Source organism: Panthera onca, chromosome C1 (assembly GCF_046562875.1).
Source record: "Panthera onca isolate mPanOnc1 chromosome C1, mPanOnc1 haplotype 2, whole genome shotgun sequence".
Classification (NCBI taxonomy): Eukaryota; Metazoa; Chordata; class Mammalia; order Carnivora; family Felidae; genus Panthera; species Panthera onca.
In genome coordinates, this window is record NC_138346.1 from 99,496,134 (window position 1) to 99,523,173 (window position 27,040).

At 36.4% G+C, this 27,040-nt stretch overlaps 1 protein-coding gene across 3 annotated transcripts in view; it reads left to right on the top strand.

Moving 5' to 3' along the window:
* The window catches only part of DPP10 (dipeptidyl peptidase like 10), a 1,350,210-nt gene that overhangs the window by 839,608 nt on the left and 483,562 nt on the right, over nucleotides 1-27,040 (top strand). For all 3 annotated transcript variants that reach the window (XM_078451370.2, XM_078451369.2, XM_078451371.2), the window contains exon 2: nucleotides 17,470-17,584. In XM_078451370.2, the coding sequence (XP_078307496.1) occupies nucleotides 17,470-17,584 (115 nt within the window). The remainder of the gene's footprint in view (nucleotides 1-17,469; nucleotides 17,585-27,040) is intronic.

Consider the following 27,040-nt stretch of genomic DNA (forward strand, 5'->3'; position numbering starts at 1 on the left):
AGAAGGAATTAGATTTTTCTCCTACAACATGCTGTCTTTAACACACATGCTATCTTTAAATGTTAAAAAAAAAAACTGATTATACTTCGAATCCTACTATATAAAAGGCAACGTTGGAAATTTTTACAGTGGACTGAATGCTTAATTTTCAAAATGTTTTATTTTTTCAGAGTTAATATGTAATAAGTGGTCAATAAGTGAATGTGTCAAAAAATTGAGTCTTAAGCTACATTAAATGTGTCTGTTTCAGTTAAATACTGGTTTTGACTCCTGAAGAACTAAGGTTTTCTACTGAAAGGTGATTTCTTCATAGCCATCAACTCTTCCTCTGGAAAGTCTTACAAAGAAATGACACTTGCTTCTGAAAAGAGGGATTTCCAGATCAGACCCATTGCTGACTTGGAAGATTTTTGGCATGGGACACGGTGGTCATGGTGGTGTAGAAGGGCAGTTAGTTAACATAAGGGGATCTAGTGAAGTGCTGAATTTCTACCCAGATGCTCAGCAACATCTAAAGGTCAGCTGTGTTTGAAGAGCACATTAATAGTGCCGGCTTTGAACTTAGCTGGAAGCTGTAACTGCACTGGTTCTTTTCAAGCACTTGTATTTTGCCAATGGCTTTACTATTTTCTTAACCTTTGTTTGGAGTCTTATTTGACTACCGGACAACTGCAACCTTTAATCACTAGAAAAGGCTGAAAATTAATCATACCTTGTTCAACTTGAAGACATAACAGGGAGTGAGGTTTTCCTCAGCTTGGGGTGACCTTCTTCTGTTTTTCATATTTAAGCTCTTCCTGATCAAAGTCTTTTTTTTTTTAATTTTTTTTAATGTCTATTTATTTTTGGGATAGAGGGATACAGAGCACAAGTGGGGGAGGGGCAGAGAGAGAAGGAGGCACAGAATGCGAAATGTGCTGAGCTGTCAGCACATAGCCTGATGCGAGGCTCGACCCCACGAGCTGTGAGATCATGACCTGAGCTAAAGTTGGACTCTAACTGACTGAGCCACCCAGGTGCCCCCAAAGTCTTTATCTAAGGAAGGATCAACATAGATTTGGTCTTTAGCATACCTAACATTAGCCTCACCAGGGACCTCTCTCTTTTCTGGAATCCTATCGCATGGAGCATCTTACACTACAATATTGAATTTTTTAAATATATATATTTAAACTAATGTTTAGTCAATCAATGGCCTTCCCAACTAGATTGTCATTTATTTGAAGTTATCAAATTGCAATGAGTCATTGCAATGAGCTTATCTGGAGTCCTTTCTCTCTTCCTTTTTCCCTTCCTCCCTTCCTATTCTTCTTCCTTCCTTTGTTCCACCCTTCTGTTTTTCATCCAGTATAAATCAACATCTGTGTAAGAATAGGCCAAAATCCTACTTATGCTTCATAAATGCATATGTTTATTAAGACTTTACAGAAGTCTTAAAATGTGTGTGTGTGTGTGTTTATGTATGTATGTATGTATGTATTTATTTGGGAGACAGAATGCAGGGGAGGGGCAGAGAGAGAGAGGGAGAGAGAAAATCCCCGATGTGGGGCTTAATCTCACAAACCATGACATCATGACTTGAGCAGAAATCAAGATTCAGATGCTTAACCAAATGAGCCACCCAGGTACCCCAACTTTACAGAAGTCTTAAAACTGTCATTTATTTTTATTAAAAAACAATTTTTACATGTTTATTTTTAAAAGAGAGAGAGAGACAGAGTGTGAGTGTAGGAAGGGCAGAGAGAGAGGGAAACACAGAATCCGAAGCAGGCTCCAGGCTCTGAGCTGTCAGCACGTGATCTCACTGTTCATGAGTTTGAGCCCCATGTTAGGCTCTGTGCTGACAGCTCAGAGTCTGGAGCCTGCTTGGATTCTGTTTCCTTCTTGCTCTGCCCCTCCCTCTCTCATGCTCTCTCTCTTTCTCTCAAAGATAAATAAATGTAAAAGCAAAACTGTCATTTCAAAGACCTACTTTCCCTGATTCAGTAACAGTGAATACTCATGAACAATTACATGTAGTTTTTTAGTCTTTAAATTTGAGAGGCACGGTTACAAAACTTAAATTTACGCATACTAAACAGTTCATGAACAGTTTTCACTTGCATAATTTCTTGGAAGGCTCACAAGTAGCATGTACAAGTTGGTAACATCACCTCCATTTTGTATGGGAGCAAAACGAGGCTTTGTCTCATCTAATAGGAAAATGAGGATGGGTTTTGTGACATGCTTGATACATCAGACAAAGCCCAATGGCGTTATTTGGGCATAAAATGTTATTTCTGTTTGATGCCTAAGAAACTGAAAGTTTTATCTTAAGTCACACAAGTTATTATTAATGTGGGCAAACTAGGCTACTACTCAGTTTACTGTTCTCTATCTCTCTATCATGAATATTTCATATTAGACACAGATAAGTCATTGTCAAGTTAGTTTTGCATCACACGTGGATATAAAATTAGTTTTAAAAGAGTATTGAAAATTAAGAATTGAAATTCTGAGGGGCACCTTGGTGGCTCAGTTGGTTAAGCTTCTAACTTCAACTCAGGTCATGATCTCACGGCTTGAGAGTTCGAGCCCTGCATGGGCCCTGTGCTGACAGTTCAGAGCCTGGAGCCTGCAGCCTGCTTTGGATTCTGTGTTCCCTCTGTCTCTAACCCTCCCCGGCTTGTGCTCTGTCTTTCTCTCTCTCTCAAAAATAAATAAACACCAGAACAATAAAAAGAAAAGAATTGAAATTCTGAAAGGACCTTCAAGATGAAGATTTAAATATTAAACAAAGCCAAAAAATAGTTTCTTAGTTTGTTACATTCATATATTCAATAAAAATGAGCGGATGAACCATGTATCCAAAACTGTGTGGGGCAATGCCATACCATGAGAAATGAGCAGATTCTCTCCTGTTCATAAGGCAGGAGGTTAAAGTACTAAAACATTAGAAAGAGTTAGCAGCCTGCTCATTTCCTGAAATAAGGTTCAAAGATGGGATTGCCTGGCCTGTTAGCAGTTCATGCTGGGTAATCAACCATAGAAATTTAGGGCTATTGATCCAGTTTATAGATCACTGAGATTCTTTTAGTGCTCTTTAACCACAAACATACAGCTTCTGAGATGAGTGGACAGCTGTCTTCTGCAATGTCTCTTCTCCTTAGATTTCAGATGAAGATAACTAGTTCACCTAGTCTTCACGTGGCTGAGATGCACCCCTCAAGATTAAAACCCTCTTCTTAATTCTTAGGGCATAAACCTAAGCATAGTGCTTCCTTATCAATATTTTTGTGAACATTTACTATACTTGGTGTTGAGGATACGAAGATGAATGAGAAATGGTCTCTGACCAGGCAGAACTCATTTGAGACTAAATCTTGACTTGATAAATAACAGATCAAGAAAATAACGAACGTGATCATTTTGTCTCCGGCACTGCTAGTTGGGTATATAATTATAACAGGTTAGGTCAATTGTGTATGTACTAGAGCTAGTAAGTAGATAATTAGAGATTAAAATCTGCCTGTAGTGACTGCAAAGCCACTAAGTTGTAAGGCTTCCACCAAATTCTTCGAGGGCAAAAGGATCGTTTTAGCAGTTCCAGAACTATATCACTCCAGAGTTTAATTTTTATGGCTAAGGTTCTCAAACTTGAGTGTGCCAAGGAATGATGCACAGGGATCATGGAGAGCTTGTTAGAGGAACAGTTGTTCAGCCTTTCCACAGAAACTTAGTAGGTCTGTGGTAGGGCTGAATAATTGGTATTCCTATAATTGCAGAGGTGACACTAAAAATTATTTGAGTAGCTCTGACCTAGGGAAATGTGTGTCATACTTTAGCATGGAGCAGAATCCTCTGGAAGTCTTGTTAAAATGAATTGTTGGGCTTATCCTGGCCGTAGAGATCCAAAAGGTCTGGGGTGGGACTGAATATTTTTTTATTTCCAATGATGATATTTATTTTCAGATGATATTCAGCAGCATCTAAAAGTCAGCTTTGGAGTCTGCTGGTTCATGGACTGCACTGAGCTAAGGAACTATCTAAATGGATTGACAGAAGCACCCTACTAAGAATCCCAGTTTACAAAATATAAAACGTTTGATCAAAATAAGTACTTCACTTAACCTGGAGTTCTCCATCAGTGAGGTAGCAAAAAGTGACAGACTGTGAATGACATGAATTTTATGGGAAATTTTAAGAAGTAAGTACAATAAGTAACAACTGATTGTGATACCTAAGAAAGATGTTAAGTACAAGGAGAGAAGGAAAAGTAGGCTGCTTGAAGGATACAGTGATGACCTTTAGCCATCTGTCTACTTAAAGATCAATTTTTTTTCTTTTAAAAATAGCTTGTCTGGGGCACCTGGGTGGCTCAGTCGGTTGAGCATCTGACTTCAGCTCAGGTCATGATCTCACAGTTTGTGGGTTCAAGCCCCATGTTGGGCTCTGTGCTGCCAGCTCAGAGCCTGGAGCCTGCTTCAGGTTCTGTGTCTCCCTCCCTCTGTCCCTCTGCGCTTGTGCTCTGCCTCTCAAAAATGAATAAATGTGAAAAAAAATTCAAAAAATAGCTTGTCCATGTGTTCTCTTTTTAACATGAACATATAAAATTGCTAGAAAATTTGCATGATATCAAAAGTGGAATTGAATGATATCACTGGAAATAATGTTCATGTAGAGCACACAGGGCCAAGGGCTGGGGAACTTCACTGGCCAGAGGTAAACCTGAGAAGGAATCAGTAAAGACAATGGTGAAGTGGCTAGCAATGGATTCAAAAAACAAAAATACAAACAGGAGAATGCGGTGTTGCAGGAGCCGAGAAAATATTGTCCTCTGAGGATTCATTGGTTAATGGATGATAATGCTGTAAGAAGTCATGTATTAAAATAGAAAAATTGTCTGATGTGGTACCATAGAGACCATGAAGACATCTCATTTGAGTGTTGTGTGGAACCCTAGTTGCCCTTTCTTACAGAAAGAAGGTATAATGAGAAAATGGATGTCAAAAGTAAGCAATTCTATGTGTTTGTGTTCGTGGGTTTTTTTCTTTGAACTGTTGTTTCTAAGTTTTTATTAATATCACATGTTTATTGTTAGCACAGATTTAGATTATGTTTCAATATCTGGCATCCATCATTATTTTTCTTTGTTTCAAAATTATTCTATTTTCATATGGTTATTTTTCCAGATGAATTTAAGATCATTTTATCAGTTTAAGAAAATCGAGTTCTGTTAGGATTTTTATTGGAATTACCTTAAATTTTTAGCTTAATCCAGAAAAATGAACATATTAACATATTGCATTTTCTTTACCGGGAATTCATTGATCAAGTGGTCTTGATAAATCCTCCAGTAAAATTTTGTGGTTTTATTTCTTTGGATACTTAAACTTTCTAAAGTAATTAAAGTATTACTTTAATTTGTTGCTATTGTGAATTCTTCTGTTATCTACATTTTTAAAACTGTGGCAAAATATGTAAAACAGAATTTCCCATTTTAATTCTTTAAAAGTGTATAGTTCTGTTATATTAAGTATATTCACATTGTGCAACTTTCAACACTGTGAATCTCCAGAACTTTTTTGTCTTCTCAGACTGAAACTCCACATACACCAAATAATAACTTCTCCTTTCCTCCTCTCCCTGCCCTGCCCCCATCTCCTGGTAGGCATCCTTCTCATTTCTAGCTCTATGAACTTGACTTTTCTAGGTAACATTTATAAGTACTTGTATAACTGGAATCCTATACTTGTCCTTTTGTGATGGGCTTATATCACTTAGCATAATGTTTTTAAGACTCATCCATGTTATAGCATATATCAGCATTTTCTTTCTCTTTAAGGATAAATAATATTGCATTGTATGTGTATAACATCTTTTACTTTTCCATTCATCATTGATGGGAAGTTGGATTGCTTCCACTTTTGGGTTACTAGCGAATAATATTGTTATGAATGTGAATGTGCAAATATCTCTTCAAATCACTGATTAATGATAGCTCCCCTAATCTCTCTTTGGTTACTATTTGCAGGTGATATCTTTTCTACACTTTTGTTTTCATCCTAGGTGTGTCCTTAGATCCATAGTGAGTCTTTTGTAAACAGCATATACTTCAATCCTATTTTTTTTCCTTTTAACCATTTTGCCAATTTTTTTTATTAGGGTGCTTGATCCATTTACTTTAAAAATAATTACTCAGGGGCACACCTGGGTGGCTCGGTCTATTAAGCATCTGCTTCTTGGTTTTGACTCAGGCCATGATCTCACAATTTTGTGAGTTCAATGCTCTCATCGGGCTCTGCGCTGACAGTGTGGAGCCTGTTTGGGATTCTCTGTCTCTCCTTCTCTCTCTGTCCCTTCCCCATCTGTGCTGTCTCTGTCTCCCTCAAAATAAATAAATAAACTTAAAAAAATTACTCAGGGAAGGACTTAGAATTGTCACGTCGTTTGTTTGTTCTATGTCCTATAGCTTTTTGTCCCTCATTTCCTTTTTACTACTTTCATTTGTGTTTCATTGGTCTTTTTGTGTGATGTATTTTTACTCCTTTCTCATGTCCTTCTGTGTTTATTTTAAAGAATTTTTTTGTGCTTATCCTGAGGATTATACATAGCATCCAAAAGTCATAGCAGTCTATTTTAAGCAAATACCAACATAACAACAATTGCATACAAAAAGTCTTTCATAGCACTATCCTTCCTACTTTGTTATTAATGTTATAAATTATATCTTCTTATTGTACACTTATCATGTAGACTTATAATTATTTTCATATTTTTGTTTCTTAAATCCTGTAAAAGACCAAAATGTGGAATTAAGAGCCAGAATTACACTAGTCCTATTTTTTATGTCTGTCCTTATATTTGCCATTATGGATGAAGTTTGTATTTTCATATGGCTTCAAGTTACTGCCTAGCACCTTCTCATTTCAACGTGGCCTGCTTTTAACATTTCTCATAGGGAAAGTCTACTAGCAGTATGCTTCCTCACTTTGTTTCCTTTTCTTCTTCAAAGGACAGTTTTGTTTCTTTGTTTTCTTTCAGTGTCTTAAATGTGTCATCCCACTGCCTCTGTCCTGCAAGCTTTCTGCAGAAATCCTCTGATAATCTTAATGTAGATACTTGTACAATATCTTGTAAAGTGACTTGCAGTGAGTCACTTTTCTCTTCACTCTTTGATATGTCTTTGGCTTTAAGTAATTTGGTTATATGTGTCTCAGTGTGGGTGTCTGTGTTCATCCTGCTTGGAGTTTATTTGTGCTTTTTGTGTTTCTTGTGTTTTGATATTCACATCTTTCCTAAAATGTATAAAGTTTCAGTCATTATGTCTTCAAATAAGCTTTCTGACCCTTTCTCTGTTCGTTCTTTTGGGATTCCTATAACATGTATATTCATTTGTTGGATGGTGTCCATTAAGTCCCTTAATGTCTGTTCACTTTTCTTGAGTCTTGTTTTTCCTTTTGCTCTTCACACTTAATAATTTTAAATGACCAGTCTTCATTGAGTTTTTTTCTGATGTTTGCATCTGCTATTGAAGTCCTCTAGTGAGTTTTTCAACTGAATTATTGTGTTTTTCAACCAAGGATTTCTGTTTCTGTTTTTTTTTATAATTTCTATAGTTCTGTTGGTATTCTTATTTGACTTATATATCATTTTTCTGATTTCCTTTAGTTGTTTGAGCATATTTCTGATAACTGCTTTAAAGTCTTTCTCTAGTAATTTTGAAGGCTTTGTTATTTTACAGTGGATTTGAGAAGATTTATTTTGTTCCTTTGAACGCACCACTTCTCCCTGATTCTTTGTATTTCTTGTGATCGTTTGCTGCAAATAGGGAATTTGAAAATATTGGCATCTTTCTCAGTCTTTGTAGACTGGCTCTGTGCAGAGAAAGACGTTCACTAGTTAGTACAGTATGAAGGTTCAAGATCTTCTCAGATCTTTTTGCAATATTTTGCTTCCTTGGGCTCATGTGTACATTTCCCCCACCCACCCTCCACAGTTCCCCTGTGTATGTGGATATTTTTAAATATTGTGATTATCCTAAGGGTTTCACCCTAGCTTTTTCTAGAGGACTTAGGTGTTCTACTGTGTTTCTCTGCCTATAATTTCTTGTTCTCATATTCTGCATGTCTGTGGTTCCACGCAGTTTTAATGTACCATGTACCACTGCCTTCCAGGGATTCTTATCTCTGCAGCCATTTCTCTCTGATCTCCAAGTCATGCAAGACAGAAATCAATCCCTCAAATAGCCCACAGACAGACCAGTGGGCTTTTGTGGGAAAAAAATTAGAATTAGGCTACTTCTTCTTGACCATACTTCACTGTTTCGGGGGCAGTGGGAGGGTAGGGCATTTTAAAAATGCCATGAAATTTCATTTTTTAATGTGGCTTTTTTTTGATTGGGCTTTTGCTTGATTGCTGCAGATCCTTAGCTGGTTTGCAGGGCTCCCACAAACTATTTTAATCAGTCTGTAGTTGTATAGTCTACTTGATATTTGTGTGGGGAAGATGGGGACTTAGAGTTTCTTAGTCTCCTATCTTGCTGATATCAGATCTATTTGTTTAAGTTTATTCATTTATTTTTTAGAGAGCATGAGTGAGGTAGGGACAGAGAGAGAGGAGAGAGAGAGAATCCCAAGCAGGTTCCACACTAGTAGTGTAGAGCCCTATATGAGGCTTGAACTCACAAACCATAAGATCATAACCTGGGTCAAGGTCAAGAGTCAGATGCTTAACTGACCGAGCCACCTAGGTGCTCCCAGATCTATTTTTTTTTAAATTGCTATGTTTTTTAGTTGTGGTTTTGAACTCTAAGCATGTTCAGATTCATAGATGCTCAAACTCCTAAATCATGATAATAGGAATGTAAAGCTATTACTACATAATATATTGATGATGCTGTCATCCTTGTTTTCTTTCTAATTTAATGATGATCCATCTAGGAGTGTGTCACCACCATCATAATTATTGAGGAGAGATAAATGTCAAAGTATAATTGAGATAATTGCTAGTTCTTTTATAAACAAATTAATGGTGAACAAATAAAACAAAATCAGAAAAAAAAAGTAAGGCAGATAGCAATAAAAGAGTCTTAATTTGCATATCTAACAAGCTCCCATGTGGTGGTGATGCTATTGTCTATAGTTCACACTATGAGTAGTAAACACTGACTAAACACTGCTTCATCTACATTAACAGCACAAAACTATAACAAGTATAATTTTGAAAAAATATATAACTTGTGATCACACTTCAGGGGTGCCTGGATGGCTCAGTCTGTTAAGCATCTGACTTCGCCTCAGGTAGTGATCCCAGCATTGGAGCCCCTTGTTAGGCTCTGTGCTGACAGCTTGGAACCTGCTTCAGATTCTGTCCCCATCCCTGTTCTTCAGATTCTTGCCCCTCCCCCACTCACACTCTGTCTCTCTCTTTTAAAAATAAACATTTACAAAACGTCAAAAAAAAAAAAATACACACTTTACTTGGTATAGTCCTCTAATCAGAGAAGCATGATGAATGAGAAAATTGTGAATGACCATGAATGTATTTAAGAAGCAGTAGGCGTTAGGGGCGCCTGGGTGGCTCAGTCTGTTAAGCTTCTGACTTCAGCTCAGGTCATGATCTCACAGTCTGTGAATTTGAGCCCCGCATCAGTCTCTGTGCTGACAGCTCGGAGCCTGGAGCCTGCTTCAGATTCAGTGTCTCCCTCTCTCTCTGCCCCTCCCATGTTCATGCTCTGTCTCTCTCTGTGTCAAAAGTAAATAAAAACATTTAAAAAAAAATAAAAAAATGAAAAAAAGAAGCAGTAGGCGTTAGAGGCACCTGAGTGGCTCAGTTGATTGAGCCTCCAATTCTTGATTTCAGTTCAAGTCATGATCTCACAGTTTGTGAGTTTGAGTCCTGCATCAGGCTCTGTTCTGACATTGTGGAGCCTGCTTGAGATTCTGTCTCTAACCCCTCCCCTGCTCCCATGCATGCTCTCTCTCTCTCTCTCTCTCTCAAAATAAATAAAACTGAAAAAGAAGCAGTAGGCATTATAAATATTAACCACATATTAGATATGAGATACAATCTTTATGATTATATTTTTATTGATATTCTTTTTTAAAAGTCTATTTATTTTTGAGAGGAAGAGAAAGAACAGGAGCAGGGGAGGGACAGAGAGAGAGGATCCCAAGCAGGCTCCTCATTGTCAACATGGAACCTGATGTGAGGCTTGAACACGTGAACCTTGAGATCATGACTTGAGCCAAAATCAAGAGTCCAACACTTAACCAACTGAGCCACCCAAGTGCCCAAGTGATAGTCTTAATATATGTGTTGTGGGGTACTATGGCTGTATCTCCTGAAATTGGACAATATTTAAAGATTATTTAATTAAGCTCCTGCATTTAATTCACTAAAATTTTATTTCATTAGCTTATTTTTATTTAAAGTGAGTTTAAAATTTCTTTATGTGCTATGTTTTTAAGAGATAGTATTGAGAGAGTGGAGGAATTTAATAAAATTTGGAACTTTTCCTTGTTTTAGTACACTCCGAAATATTTTTTTTTTTAATGTTTATTTATTTATTTTGAAAGAAAAAGCATGAGCAGGGGAGGGGCAGAGACAGAAAGGGGGAGAGAGAAACCCAAGCAGACTCTCAGCACAGAGCCTGATGTGGGGCTCAAACCTACAAACCATGAGATAATGACCTGAGCTGAAATCAAGAGTCCGACACTCAACTGATTGAGCCAGCCAGTTGCCCCCAAAATGTTTTAAGTGGTACAAGATTAATTGTTTTTTGAAGACAAAAATCTGTGGTCCTCTATTTTGGGGGAGATCCTTAAAAATTACCCCAATTTTGTTTATTGGTCTGTTCCATGTTGTAAATTTTGTCAATTAGTTTTGCTAAAAGAAAAAAAAAAAAAAGCACACTCTGTTAAACTTGCCAAATACCTAAGCATGTATTTTTATGGACACTTCCCACTTTTTTAAAAAATAAAATCTGTGATTCCTTTTTTTCATTGCAGATTTTGCATAGTTATGTAATCTCAGCACATCCAGCACCTCATATTTTACAGAATGCTGATTGGATGTTCAAAGCAAAGTTTTTATATCATTAAGGAAGTTAAAACTTCTCCCCTCATTTCCCATGGAAAAATTTTTATAATTTCCTGTTTTAACCGTATTTATACAACCTTGTATTAATTATATTGGTCGTTAGCAAAATCTTCCTTAGAGTTTATGCTCATTGGGGACAGTTCTTATTTTAATTTGTATTCCTATCTTCATCTAGTTTAATCTTTTACCCACTAAAATACTGCCATATATTTTGTGAAATAGAATTGTTTAAAGATAATTGGCCAACTGTTGATTCCCTACATCTTAAGGTTTTTCAAACCTTAATCCTAATCATCTCTAATATCATGAAATAATCTAGAACATTTGAAAGTATTTTAACTTTGATTAAGACATTTACTAATTATTTGGTATAAATGTCTGGATTCTGTCTAACCTTTTCATTGTTGAGAATGTGAGCACCATGAGTAAAGTAAAATTATTTAAATAAAAATAATTGAACTTCTGAGCTATTTAACAGAAAATGAACCAGTAGAATGTGTCATACCCCTCTTTTTTTTAAATTTAAGGACCCCCCCCTTTTTTTTTAATTTAAGGAACTTATTTGAATTCATTTCAGAAAACATTAACACTTTGATTTTGTGAAGACTTCAGTACAGCAGAGAGTTTTGAAGTAATAAAAGAAGTATAGGTAGGGGATAAAATAAAAGTGAAGAGTTGAGTTTTCGGATGGTTGGTATGGTTGTATTGAGAACCAAGCTAAGAATCACTGTATTTAATACTAATATTCTAAGCCTGAAAATCTAAGTTCTCCTTTTCAAATAGCGATAAAGATATTTTAAAGAATCTTCCCTGTGGTTCTCAGAAAGTAGACATGTGGTAGAAGAAAATCTATTTTTATTAAAATACACCCACATCTAATCTACAGACATAATTCAACATTATGATTCTCTCTTTGAATCTTCCTCTAAATGTTATCACTTTTTGAGACTATTATAATATGGAGGGATCATATTTCTTCTCATGGTGCATATGGCAGTGAATACATTGTAGTTGTCTAAGGGAAAGTACAAGTGGGATATATAAGTTTAAAAAGGCCCTCACATTTTTTGTATTCTTTACTTTTTAGAGAAGATAGGATCACTTTGGCTTTCCCCATTATTTTGCAAATGAAATGACATATAAATTTTATATGTTTTTTGTGTGATTTCCAGCACTTTTTTCTTTGCACTTGAACAAATAAAACATGCATTTTGATTTAGGTCAACTATTTTTTTAGTGGACAACCTTGTCATATAAGCTCAACTGTTCTCTGGAAGGTGATGAGTAGATAGGCTGTCGATAAAACATGAATAGCTAGGTTACAGACCCATTTCCTTTCTAGTACTGACTTGTCTCTTGATAGTCTCAGCACTGAATATTATCTGGAATTGGACACAAATGTTTCAACTGATGCATCCGTCTACTAGAGAACTAATTTACAAAAGCAGCTCTTGTATGGATTATTACATACTTGTCTTTGTATCTTTGAAGGTACCTCAGACCTATTCTGTGAATATGATTTCCAGCATGGACTCAGTTCTGCCTCCACAGCATCTAGATGACCTCATTGCCAACTCCTTAAGATGTTTTCTCAGGTTGCTGCACAGCACCATACCTGTTCTGTGGGCCTAGCAAGTGAACTTAATTGGTTTCGGGTATTGGCTTGTAGAAAGTCCTTGAAAAGCAAAGCCAGTTAGGACCACTTTCCATAGCAATGGAAATTATGAAGTTTGTTGAAGAAGTTAACTTGAATGTTGGCAACTGCATTTTGGAAAGCTAGCATCAGATAAATGAGGCTAAAAATAACTGCAGAGAAATTAATCTTTAGCAAGTAGCTACATTTTAAAAGTTCGCTCTTAATGTGTATTTAACTAATGGCACTGTATCTCTTTCCCCCTTTGGGTTTCCATTTATACCACTTAATTAATTGGGCAATTATTTTCTAAGCACCTATTAAGAGAACCAGAGATTGTTAAGCGGTTTGAGAAATCCGAAGTTGTCTAAGATGTCATTCTTACTTTAAGCAGATAGTGACTTTGACAGGGATATGATGGCTTTTTACATATGGCTTTAAGCATTATCATGAGAACCACTACCACTACCATCATCATTATCTTTATCATAGCTGCTATCATTCATTCATTTGTTTTAGAATTATCTATGGCATGCCTAGTATGTGTCAAACACTTTTCCCAATCCTGGGGATACAGCAAATGTACTATATTAATGACACCATGATGTTTCTATTCTGGAGGGGTGAGAAGGATAGAAGGAACATTTAAACACCTTAATATATATTCTTAAATAGCTTAATATATTACTATAGATACATGACTAAATATGACTTGTGATATACCTAAAATGATAATGCTATGGAGAAAAAGAAAAGGGGAGGGAGCCGATAGAAAGGATATGAAATGTTACTTGAGAGAGAGTGGTCACGAAGGAGCATCAGAGATGAGACTTGAATGTAGAGACAGAGTGATCTAAGTTAAGTGTGTTGAGGAGGAACATTCCAAGCAGTTCATTTCATGTGAATTTTATTGCGAATAAGAGTTTTGTTTGAAGAATTGATTTTAATCCTTACATTTAAAAATAATTACATTATTACTGCATTTGTTCGGATAAACCCCCCCCCCCCAAAAAAAAAATCTGAGGCTCAGAAAAGTACATCTTTGCATTCTCACAGCTGTTAAGTGGTAGGGGTGGATTCAGCCTATTAGTACAATGTATTTTAGGCATTTTTTTTTCCAGAGGAAGGGAAATCATATGTGGCTTGCATAAGTAGGTGAAATTCGGAAGAGAAGAGACATTAGAGCTGGATGTTGAATGATGGGCAGTGCCTGCAAGTGGAGGCATGCAAAAGGGATTAGATGGGAAAGAATCAGGATGGAAGGTGAGGTGAAGGCTGAGGCATCGGAGGCATCTGTGCCAAATGGTTACCAGAGCAGTATGGGGCTGTGTTCCTTCTCAAAAGGGATCAAGCTGGATGAGGAGACTGGAGCTTGGCAAGAGACAAGTGTTAGGCTAAATTGTCTCATTTGCATTTTGATTATTTAGCTAGTACTGGGTCACTAAAGGACTTTGTGTAATAAAGGGACAGAAGTAAAACCATGTTTTATAAATATTGCCTTCGTAAGAGATGGAAAGGGGAGGATTTTATTAGGAGCTCATTAAGTCTGCAGTTCCAAAACAGACTAGGAGATGCCTTGGGTATTGATGAGTCATCTTAAAAGTAGCCACACATTCTTATGTGAATCACTTTATGAACAGGAAAAAAATTTTTTCTTTTTTTTTTTTTTCACTCAAATGTGTTTCACCATTTTAAAAATGGTATATTTTCCCAGTCCGCCATGACTAGGGAAAATATAAATTTATTGGAAAGGCATCACACAGCTTTTCTTTAATTGTGAATTTTCTCAAATAAAAGGTGATAAAGTACAACTGTTACTATGTCGGGGTCCACATCATTCCTTGACTCATTGATTTATTTATTGCTTCATGCATTTATCCTTGACATATTTATCTTTAGAACATCATATTTAAGTGATTAAGAGCCAGAGCTTATGGACTGGACCCTGAGATCCCCCACTTATTAATTGTAAGTGGGTTTTTAATTAATCTCTCCAAGTTCCATTTTTCTCATCTGCAAATCTGTCAAAATAATAGTAATCACACCTGATTTTTCTGAGGATTGTGAGAGATTATGAACATAAAATATTCAGTATAATACCAAACCTATAGTAAGATATCTAGGCTATTATTACTGTTAGACCACTTTTGGTAGACATTATATGGTTACATCCTATTCAAAAACTGAAAAGCACACTCTGAAGTCATTTCTTTAATAATTCGCCTTGTGTTTAAGAGTATGGTACCCACTGGATAACTAGTTTGTGAAAGCATCCCATGAATGCTCCTGTTAACCACTATCTTGAGAATGTAGAAATCCTATCTTCCCTCTATATGCCCATCAAGCAGGAGGTATAGAAGAACATGTTGTTCAGTGTTCAAAGACAGGGGCTCTGGGGATAGCCAACCTGCAGCATCTCCTTTGTAACAGAGTGTCCTGATGGCAGGCCCTGATATCCTTAGAACTCTCACCATGCAAGGAGGAAGGAGGTTGCAGGTAGTTGCTCAGGCAGGTTGCTGTGATGTGCACACTTGCTGCACTTAGATCCCAGCAGCAGATGCTTGTCCCATTGGCCACTCATGGACTCCCTGTAAGGAAGTTTTCCCAATCAAACTACATCTCAGTTGCTGTCTCTGGGTCTTGTCTTTGGCCTTACTGGACCATGACCCACTCTAGGCTTAGAGTCTGGTGAGGTGGCTGCCTATCCAGTGAGGAGGAACCAAGATCAGAATCAGTAGATTTAAAATTATAATTTACTCTTCGATTCCTTTACTGGAGTGAGATGTCAGTTATAATTGCTAATACATTTGACCCTTGAATAATGTGAGGGTTAGGGACATTGGCCCCAGCATAGTCACAAACCCATGAATAACTTTCGATTCCCCAAAACATAACTACTTATAGCCTACTGTTGACTGGAAGCCTTACCAATAACATAAACAGGCAATTGATACATACTTTGTTTTATGTATTATATAACTGTATGTGTGGGTGTGTGTATATATGTATATAAACGCATTTCTTACAATAAAGTAAACTTGAAAAAATAAAATGTTAAGAAAATCATAAGGGAGAGAAAACACATTTACAGTAAGTACTAAACTAAAAAAATCTGTGTATAAGTGGACATGTGCAGTTCAAATAAATATGAATGGAGATTCTAACCAAAACTCAAGAGAAATAGCGGTGTTGGATAACAAGCATTAATAAGCATAGAAAAGAGGTATAGAGTGAGTCATTAAAAAAAGAATAGAATGGGGGTGCCTGGTTGAGTGCCTCAGTTGGTTCAGGTCATAATCTCAGGGTTCATGGGTTAGAGCCCCACATCAGGCTTTGAGTTGACAGTGTGGAGCCTGCTTTAGATTCTCCATCGCCCTCTTTCACTGCCCCTCCCCCCCTCGTTCATATTCTCTCTCTCTCTCTCTCTCTCTGTCTCTGAAATAAAAAAAATAAATAAAAAGAATTGATCTCTGCTGGATTTGGTTCATCAGACTGAAAGACACAGCAGTTGAACTGAGAAGGGGAAAAACTAGAACAAAATACCTTTCATGCACGTTCTCTTCTTACATTTATTTAGGGTTTAGTTCTTTACATCCAAAGTATTTATGGCAGAATTGGAAGCCAATATCACTATATGAAAATGTGCTCAATGTTTTAATCTGTGAGTCATAGGAACCCATTTATAATTTACTAAATGTTTGCTATCCTATTTATCTTTGTTTAAAGCAGAGCTACTCTGAGGCTTGTTGAGTGATCTGTGCACACCTGGTGAACTGGGTACCTTTACATTTTGCTTCATTTGTCTTACAAAATAAAAAACTTAGCTAGTTTTGAATAAAGAAGTCTTTGTTGGGAAGGAGGAAGAGAAGCTGGGAGATGGGGTAGGAAGAAAGAAATGAGAGACTCAAGGTTTCATAAACTTCACTGCAAAGAAAATCTGGCATTCGTTTCAAGCCAGTGTGGGGTTTGCTTTGCTTTGGGGAGTTATGCTCACACAATTCTAGTCAACAGGGTAGAACACAGATCATCTGAAAAATGAAAAGCTTTACTTGATGTATTGTGAGAGATGCTCAAGTTTATCCTTCCCCATCCATCTTCCTCCTTGCCAATATTAGGCATGCTGCCTAGGGAGAGGATGCTATCAACCACTGATATAGAAGCACTCATTTAATTTAGTTACTACATCCTGTTGATTTTTATGAGTGGTGGGGGAGCCGTTTAAAAAAGACCTGTTGTGTTGACAGATGTGCCCTGCTCTGCAGCATGGGGCATTTTGAATGATTTTCCCATCTCTAATCTTTCCCCCCCACTATCCAGTGAGAAAAGTAGTCCACAGTGCTTGGGAAATACTTGTATCTAAATCTTTGTCATAGGTTCCATTGTAGTAAGAAAAAAATGTAAGTGGGTGTACTTTATTTCCATAATTATTTTGCAGAGTACTTTGGCCATTGTCCTAGTGTTTATAGTCAATGCATTTTAACTCCATCTACATTTTGGACAGCAGGCCTAAAGCTCTGTTGGTTTATCTCTTAGAGAAATAAGATTACCACCACCACCCCCCCCCCCCGCAAAAAAGATAGCCATTTATAATATATTCACCTTTGAATAATTAAAGGAGCTACTGAAGAGGAAAAGGATCCTAATCAGCTTTCAAACTGTGATTGTGCCATGCAGTGAATTATTCCTTTATGAATACATTTCTTTTGGAGCGTGTATAATTATGAAACTTTTTTTTATTTTTTCTATCTCGGTAGGAACTGGGAAGTAACAGCCCTCCACAGAGAAACTGGAAGGGAATTGCTATTGCCCTGCTGGTGATTTTAGTTGTATGCTCACTCATCACTATGTCAGTCATCCTCTTAACCCCAGGTAATCTGTCTTTATTCCTCTCTTATGATGGTATTGTGGATGATAATTTCACATTCAAATGCCTTAAGAGGGTAGCCATATGTGGTATCTTAAGACACATTAGCACCAGTTGGAATAAAAAAATGCATAACCAGACATTTTGCAAATGGCACCGTAATTCTGTGGTTCAAATACCAAGCAAGATATTTTGGGGAAACTGAAATGTAAAATATATACGTTGAGAATGCCAAGGAGATTTTTGGTCTCCATTACTACTTAGAGACTTATGTTTGTCAGTTAATAAATGCAGGGGACATTTGACTTCTATTGTGGGTTGAAGATGAGGGGGTGGAGTCTGGAAGTTCCCATATATAGGTGATAGTTCGACTATAATGATGGCGGTGAAGGAGGATTTGAGAGACAATGAGGGTTTGATGAAAAGAGAATGAGCTAAGCCCCTAAGTGCTTCTTTCTTCTGTTCCTTTCTTTCCTTGTAATTTTATATTCCCAGTTTCCCCTTGTCTAAAGAACATTGCCAAATTGCCCTTGCAGTGATCTTTAAATTGTGTCGTTTGCATTAAAGAATTTAACACTAATATATAAATTATCAGAAGGCTTAATTCCTCTTTGGGGATTATTTCAGTACCCAGAAGTTTTACTGTTCTTTAGTAGGTGCTGATATTGGAAGACAGCGAAAGGCTGCTGACTTTTAAAACTCCCCAAAATATCTTCTAGGAACAAATCCATTTGGTATGCTATTACAACCTGCCTGTCTAGCTTCCTCAAAGACTGGACACCCATATATTGCTCAGCATTATAAAAATAGTCATTTTCTGGGGTAGGTAGGATTGAGCTAGTCCAAAAATCAACTGATATAATGAAATTACAGCCTGTTGTTGAATATTATGTATTTACACTTCATTTCTTGCCCCAGTTTTGTTACTTAGAAGTCCTTAAACATGTTGGACTTATTTCCCATGTAAAAAATGTGATTAACAATAACAGCTCTCTTTCAGAGTTATTTAGTCAACTAATTATGGTGTCTAATTATACAAATGACAATATCAATTATTCCAGTATGGTACTTTGTGAAATCTATCATCCTGGTAAAAATATTGGCTTTGAAATATAAATTCAGAAAAATAGTTTGTAATTATTATTTAGCATATGAAGAGACTGAAAAAGAAACTAAGGGAATCAGGGCAGGGGGAAGAAAGCAAAAAGAAAGAGAAAGGAAGAAGGAAGGAACTGAGAGAGAGAGAGAGAGGAAGAGGGGAAGGGAGGGAAAGAGAGAGAAAAAGAGAAAGAAATTCCTTGATAAGAGCTGGCTTATCCAAAATTCTCTTCAGAAACCCTGTCTTATCTGCCTCATTTATACATCTGCAATCCAGTGTAATTGAGCAATGTAATGGCTCTAAGTTGTTGCAGAATGCCAAGAATCTTTGTTAAATGAAAATAAGCTTATGTCCGACATCATGTTTGTCTTAAACGTCAGAATTTTAATGCAATTACTAAAAAATGAATGAGTTGAGTGTACTGTCTTCTACTGGGGACTCTTAACCAGATGGAGAAATTGGTGCCCTCATGCCTGTGTGTTTCTCTTGAACTTTCTTCCATCTGATTATAGTATGCTTTTCCAGTGATTTCTTTTCTCAGATTTTCTTGTTCCTCTCTGAGGCTATAGTGATACTTGGAGGTCTTTGAATGTTTGGTATAAGCAAGACCTTATTGGGTTGGCCACTGACAAAATTAAACTTCCTCTACACAACCTTTTCCGTGTTGTTCAAAACAGTATGGCTGGCATCACTTTGTCATGCACTTATTCTCTATTAAAACAAGGGCTCTGAGCAAGGCACACCTTGGTTTGAGTTCTGGCTCCTAGTTTTGTGAAGTTAGCCAGTTATTGAACCTTGTCTGCCATTTCATTCTTCTGTATTATGGGCACAACATATAGTGCCAACTTTACAATGTTATTATGAGGGAGAGATGAGATAATATAATTCAAGTGTTTAGAATAGTGTCTAGCACCAGCGTTGCTATTCCTCTTATTATTGCTATTATTCCGTACTTATTGACCACCAGACATGATGCCAAACACTATATTACATGAGGGAAATGTCTAAGAAAAAATAAAAGTCTCTGGAATATGGATCTTCTGTGATTTCAAGTTTAAATTATGGCAGGTGGAAAGGGACTAAATATTTAATCGGAGTCAGTCTTTCAGTAGTCTGTGTTTTCATTCATTCATTCATTCATTCACTCATCACTAATTAATTATGGAGTTCTTACTACATTCTGGGTGTTGTGGGTAGCTGGCCTTGCTCTCTCCTGCTTTCTATCCATCACCTTCAACCCCCCTTTTTCCTAACTACACACACAAACAACCACAAATCCTCAACCCAAAGACTTAATTTCATATAAGATTAATCACATGTTCATATGTCTTTGGGTTTTACGGTTATTTTTGTCAAGAATATAATGATACAAAACAGGAGTCAGGATGCTGGAGTGGAAAAAGTTTTGCTGCAAGGGATAGTTAAACTGTGTTATGCACTCTCTGTTTGCAAACTCAGAGCCACCAGAGACCTGGGAAATCCTAGAAACTGAAGAAGTAGATAGGTGTATTCAGAGTGGTTAGGAATTTATTTGAGTTATGAACAAGTAAATACCAGCCTAGTTACATGACCTTCATGGTGGGTTCAAACCGAACATAGTGAAATAGAAGGCTGGAGGACTAATAGTTTGTGGTCTAAGATATGAGTCCAAAGCCTTGAAGTGCTTTTGCTTTCCTCATGAGACAGGAAAAAAAAAAAAACCCTGCATTTGTTTAATCTCTGGTTCTGAGGACTAGAATGTGCATTGAGACCACTAGTGTAGACTTTGATGCCACACATGTGTGTGCCTGTGCATGTCTGTGGTTAGAATCTAGTGCTCTAATTACACCATGTCTTTCCTCTTCTGACTGTCAGGTTTGAGACCCCTCTGCTGTACTAGAATAGATCCACAAAGGAAAACACCGAACTAGAAACATAATATACAACACCCCCTTCTGTTGTTCCCTTTGTCCACCAATAGTCTCCAAGGCCAGATTACTAGGGAAAACTACACAACCAGATGGAAACTTTTAACCAGCAAGGGGAATCTATGTCATGAGGGGAAACTATTGATCCATAAATCATTCAGCAAAATACTAGACCTCGAGAACTAAGGGCTGACTCTAGAACAATCCTTCCAGTAAGAGTGGGGGTTCAGAAATCCATATGCCTTTATAGCTATAGAATCTGGGGCAAATCACTTATCTCATTTGACATCAGGTGCCTGGTTGAAGAAGAGGGTATTTTTGGTTCACCAGACTATCAAGTCATCTTTTGAGGTTTATTATAGCTCATATATCTATGATCTAATCAAATAACAGCAGTAACAGCAACAGAAATAATGGTGGTCTGTTTGGTGACAAATGTAGGAACAGATTAAATCTGGTGAACTCACACTAAGCCTCTTCTACTTTGAAAAAATATTTAATGTCTTTTTTGGGTGGGGATTGGAGAGGGAAGAAAGCATACAAAAAGTTATCTAGTCTAAGAAATGATTTAGAAACTGTTTTGCTCAAAATAGCATCCCATTTTGGAGGTAAGTGCTAAGGAATGCAAGCCTATAACCAGAGAAACACATGTTCATTGTAATTTTGGTTTGATTGCAAATTTTATTACAGAAGTAATTTGACACAGGTGTCTTAATTTCCAAGCTTGTCAGCAACTTCCCTGCCTGGTGAAGAGAAGTCCTAATTATATTTGAAGAGTGGGTTAACCATTCAAGTATTTCTTTAATAAGTAACTATTTTTGAAAGGAACAAATTATTCACTTCATTTTTTCTGATTAAAGGGCAGACTTATTTAGATGCATTGATCAAGCCTACATATTTTTTTGTTTGTATTGAATTAAAAGAGCACCCATGTTTATTTTCAGAATATGTAACTGTAAGATCAATACTTATACTGTGCAAATATATGAGTGTACATTCATGCTTAGAGTTGTGGAAAACAGTCTTATGTAGCCATGCATGCATTTTGCAGTCTCATATTTATATTGAATATGTAGAATGAGAATGATCATAATCCAGAAACATTTCTTGCAGAATGTAGTTACCCATTGTGACCAGTTTTGAGAGGAGAGACACATTTTATGAGTTAAAATGTATTTACTGGAGAATATTCTTTAAGCTTTCAATTTGGTTGCCATATTGAGATAGCCACCTGTGTTGACTGTGTATAATCTACCAATTTTTCAGCTAAAGTGGCCTGTTGCCCTTTGCTTGGTGTCTGCAATCAGTCAGTGTCAAAACAGGGTCATCGGCTTAATTTACCGTCATGGCTGACTAAAGACAACATTGTAAGGCACTGAAATCGTGTCTTCATCATTAGCTGTAGCTCATTAGGCAATTTCCCATTCCTTTAGTACCCTCTTTAGGTGAGCATTCTTGTCTGGTCTTTGCAGGTCTGTCAGAGCAAAAAAGAAAACAAGCATTCACATATAAACTATCGGCATTCATGCATAAGCCATCAGAATTCTGCTTGATCTCAGTTAAACAAGAATTTAATAGGGATCCTCTAGGACCCTATAAACATGCTTTTATTTTCACTTCTAGAAGTATCTCTAATAGTAAGGATTTTACACCAGGCTTAGATGCCCTGTTGGGAAAGAATTTACCCATGTTGAAACGGCCACTGTGATGTTAATAGGTAAATCTTTATGTCAGGTAAGGATTTGATCCATGAAGTTAGTCTCAAAGAGTTCACTATAACCAAGATTTAGGACGTGGAGGGAACCAGAGAAATTTAGACAAAGTTATCCAGAAAAAAAACAAAATATAGAAGCAAACCTTTAAGGATGCATACTTGTCTTTGAAGAAATGCCAACTTTCCTATATTTTTCCCCAAAGAGTACGTAATCCTATCCTTTATGCCTCATCATACACCAACTTAGAGAAAGTGCAGTTTTCTAGGTAATACAGCTAAGGCCAGGAGAATTTGACTTAGGTGCCTAGTTTGTGGAGAAAGTATAGCAGAGCATGTGATTACATTGACCTTCAATTCAGACTGCCAAGTTCATGCCCTGGCCTTGATAGGGCGGTAAGACTTTGAGGTAAAGAATTCTTTCTTCCTGTTGTCTTTTCCTGCAGAAAAAACTGCAGGTTTTTTCTTTTTTCTTTTTTTCTTTTGTTTGTTTGTTTGTTTGTTTGTTTGTTTGTTTTAGAAAAAGAACTATCTGACCCTTTGAAAGGAGGCTTAAAAAAGATTAATCTGTTCCTAATTATTAAAAAAATAATTTTCTAGAAAACATTTAATAAAATTAAGTATTTTATTGGAATGGTGACAGCTGATTAGTTATTGTTATGCAAAAACTCAAAATGAATTTATTCTCATTACTATTATGTTCTACCAAAATAATCGCTCCTGGTTATAGTTAGTTAAAATGTCATGTCATATTATGTTGCAAGCAATCTCTTGGCAGCTGCAATTTAAAAGGTGTCATTTAAGCATCTGACCTGTGTTTTAAAATGTCAAAGCAACAATTAAACTATCCCATTATGCTTTTATGAGAGGGAAATAATGTTTTACAGATTTTAAGATTTGCATTACTCACTTGTAAACATCAACATCAACCAAGATGCAAATTGTTTATTTTATTTTGTTGAATTAAAAAAAAAGGAGATATGTTGTATTGATAGTCATAAGCTAAATTGTCTCTGCTTGTTTTTCCAAGAACAGCACAGATGAACCCATTTGAATATGGTATTACCCAGACATAATCAGGCTGCCAGAGAGAAAACAATGGCAGATTCCAGCAGTTTCCCCCTGGATTACATGGGTTATTGTTCCTTTTCTAACAGATTTATCTCTGATGTTGAATGAAAAATAATTTTCTCTGTCATTAATAAAGTAAGAGTAGTTATACTTTTTTGTCTTTGCTTTACAGTTACATTTCTATTTTTAAGTCAAATTTGACTTCTTAGCCTCATCTTTTTGTATTGTCTAATCAGATAAATAATGGATTTAGTTTACATTATGATGTGTTCAATTTTATCAGTCAGAAGAGAATCTGCTTTAACAAGCTACATTTATTATCTGCTTGTTACAAGCCAGATATTGCGCTAAGTGCTTTGCATGTACTATTTTATTTATCCTCACACTACTAATGTGAAATAGATACGATTAATTTATGCCTCTTCTACATTATTCAGTTGAGTCTTACAGGTTACAGTAAATTATCTCTCATAGGACTGGAACATGGAAAAGCTGGATCACTTATGCCAGGGCTTTTCGGCTCTAGCTGGTGTCTTAACCTTTGAATATAGGTTAAGATATATTATTGCACCCATGGCAAGTATAGGCAAGAAACATGTCAGAAAAGAAAGAGAAAAATGAGTTCTGCTTTATTCCACCCCTGATTTTTTTAAATAAGTGAATTGATTCTGTACCTGCCTTAAAGGGAGTGCATGGCAGAGAAGGAATAAGCTGGGGTAGACAAGGGGTAAATGGGAAGGGAGTGCAGAAGTGAGCATTTGAAAATTATGCATGTCAGGAGCACCTGGGTCCTTAGTCGGTTAAACGTCCATCTTCAGCTCAGGTCATGATCTTGCAGTTCATGAGTTTGAGCCCTGCATTAGGCTCTGTGCTGATAGCTCAGAGCCTGGAGCCTGTTTCAGACTCTGTGTGTCCCTCTATCTTTGCCCCTGCTCCACTTACACTTTGTATCTCTCTCTGTCTCTCAAAAATAAAAACATTAAAAAAACCCTGACAGATTCCTTTAAAAAGAAAAAGAAAATTATGCATGTCAATTCTGTATAAATTCTTTTTTCAGCTATTATATTTTATTAGAACCTCAATATCCATGATAAAATATAAGTGCCCACTTCCTTTTCTAAACCACATCATATAACAATTATTTATATGTCACTGTACAACTTTAAATATTTTGTTATATTTTTTCTATGAAATATAAGTTTTAGAAATATGATAGCCTGGCCTCTAAAAATGGGGGGAACAAGGCAGCCTGATCCCTCAGAAGCAAAGTTTCTTTAAAGGAGGGAGTTGCATTCAACTGCTTATACCCCTGGGGGAAAAAAGAAGACAGCGTTCACCATACATTTGCCCCCTGTATTTGTAAGGGCGGGTATTTTAATCTGCAGTTATTTGCCAGGGACTTTATCATCCAGTTCTCTGTGTTTGAACTGTAACTTAAGATCTCCCATCCTAGAATTCTTTCATTAGGTGTGAGAGGAGACTCTGTGAAAACAAATGAAAAAAAACAGACAAATAAAAACCTTAATTAAATAGCCTTTTAAACTAAATAATATCCCAATTTATGCCTTTGTTCATAAAAGTGAAAATTTAGTTGAAACAATTTCAGTGAATATTCATTGCTTTGGCCTGTTTTCACCAATATTTCTCTTGTTCTAAGATTGTTCTAAGTGTAGAGTCCATTTGAATAAACTCTAGAAAAACTGGAATCATTAAAGTGAGACTTGGGAAACATCTTTATTCATATGGAAGACACTTCCTTAAATCTCTGCATTATTACAATTTGCACTTTGAATATGGCATAGAAGGTCTGTAATCCTAGATTCACAGCTCACCTTGCTTTTCCTGGGACATTATCTGTAATTATGTAACATTAGGAGAACAAGGCCAGTAAGAATACTTTCTTTTTTAATTCTTTTTATGTTTATTTATTATTGAGAGAGAGACAGAGCCTGAGTGGAGAGGGGCAGAGAGAGAGGGAGACACAGAATCTGAAGCAGGCTCCAGTCTCTGAGCTGTCAGCACAGATCCTGACATGGGGCTCAAACTCTTGGACTGTGAGATCGTGACCTGAGCCGAAGTCGGACACCCAACTGACTGAGCCACCCAGAATACTTTTTTGCATAGATTATAATTCAACATTTAGGAATTCTTCTTGCTCCAATTATCTTGTCTCTCCCAATCACATTCATTATCTTTATTCTTTGACTCAAAGCCTGATGTTGAGAACAATTTTTATTTTACTACAGTGCAATTCTCGGAGCGCCTGGTTGACTCAGGCAGTAGAGCATGTGACTCTTGATCTCAGGGTTATGAGTTCAAGCCCCAAGCTGGGCATGGAGCCTGCTGGAAAAAAAAAATGAAATTCACATTTGAAACTATCAATTTTAAAGTGAACAATCCAGGTCCCCTGGGTGGCTCAGTTGGTGTCTGACTTGATTTTGGCTCAGGTCATGATCTCACAGTTTGTGGGATCAAGCCCTGAGTTAGGCCCTGCGCTGACAGCACGGAGCCTGTTTGGGAATCTCTCTCTTCCTCTCTGTCTCTATGCCATCCCTGCTCACTCTCTCTCAAAATAAATAAATAAACAAACTTTAAAAAAGATAAAGTGAACGATCTATTTACTGTGAATGGCATTTACTACATTTACAATGTGTACAACCATTACTTCTATAAAATTGGAAAATATTTGTATCACCACAAAAGGAAACCTTATGCCCGGTAAGCAGTTACTCCCCATTTTCATCTTCTATCTTCTGGCAGTCAGCAATTTGCTCTTGGTCTCTACAGATTTACCTATTGTGAACATTTCATGTAAGTGTGACCAAAAAATATATGATGTTTTGTGTCTGACTTTTTGACTTAACATAATGTTTTAGAGATTCAAAGTTCTTAATTTTGATGGAGTCAGTATATTTGGTTGTTTCTCATGCTTTTTAGTATCATATCCAAGAATCCATTGCATAATCCAAGTCATAAGGAGTTACTGTTATTTTTTAAGAGAGTTATGATTTTTAGATTATCTCTTTAGATCAATGATTGGTTTTGAGTTAATTTTGGCATATGGTATGAAGTAGGGAATTCAACTTCATTTTTTACATAACTTAAATTTCTCTTCACACCATTTGTTGAAGAAATTCTTTTATCTCCACCATATATTTTTTTAACCCTTGTTGATCATCATTGATTATAGATAATATGAATTTACTTAAGGATGTGCAATTTTAATTTATTGTTCAATGTGTCTATCCTTGTGCCCACATCACACTGTTATGGTTACTGTAGCTTTGGAGTAAGTTTTCAAATGAGAGTATGAACGGTCCAACTATTTTTTTTAATTGTTTGGCTATTCAAAACTCCTTACAATTCTATATGAATTTAAAGACTGACTTTTCCATTTCTGCAAAATTAAACATTTCTCTCACTATCAATAGGTTTTGATAGTGATTGTGTTGAATATGTGAATCACTTTGGGTAATACTGCTATCTTAGAAATATTAGTTTTCCAAGTGACAAACACAAATTGTCCTTCTATTTATGTCTTTGATTTCTTTCAGCAATACCTTGTAGTTTTAAATGTACAAACCTTTAACTCTTTGGTAAAATTTATTCTCAAGTATTTTATTGTTTTGGATGTTAGAGTAAATAGAATTGATTGTTTAATATCCTTTTTAAT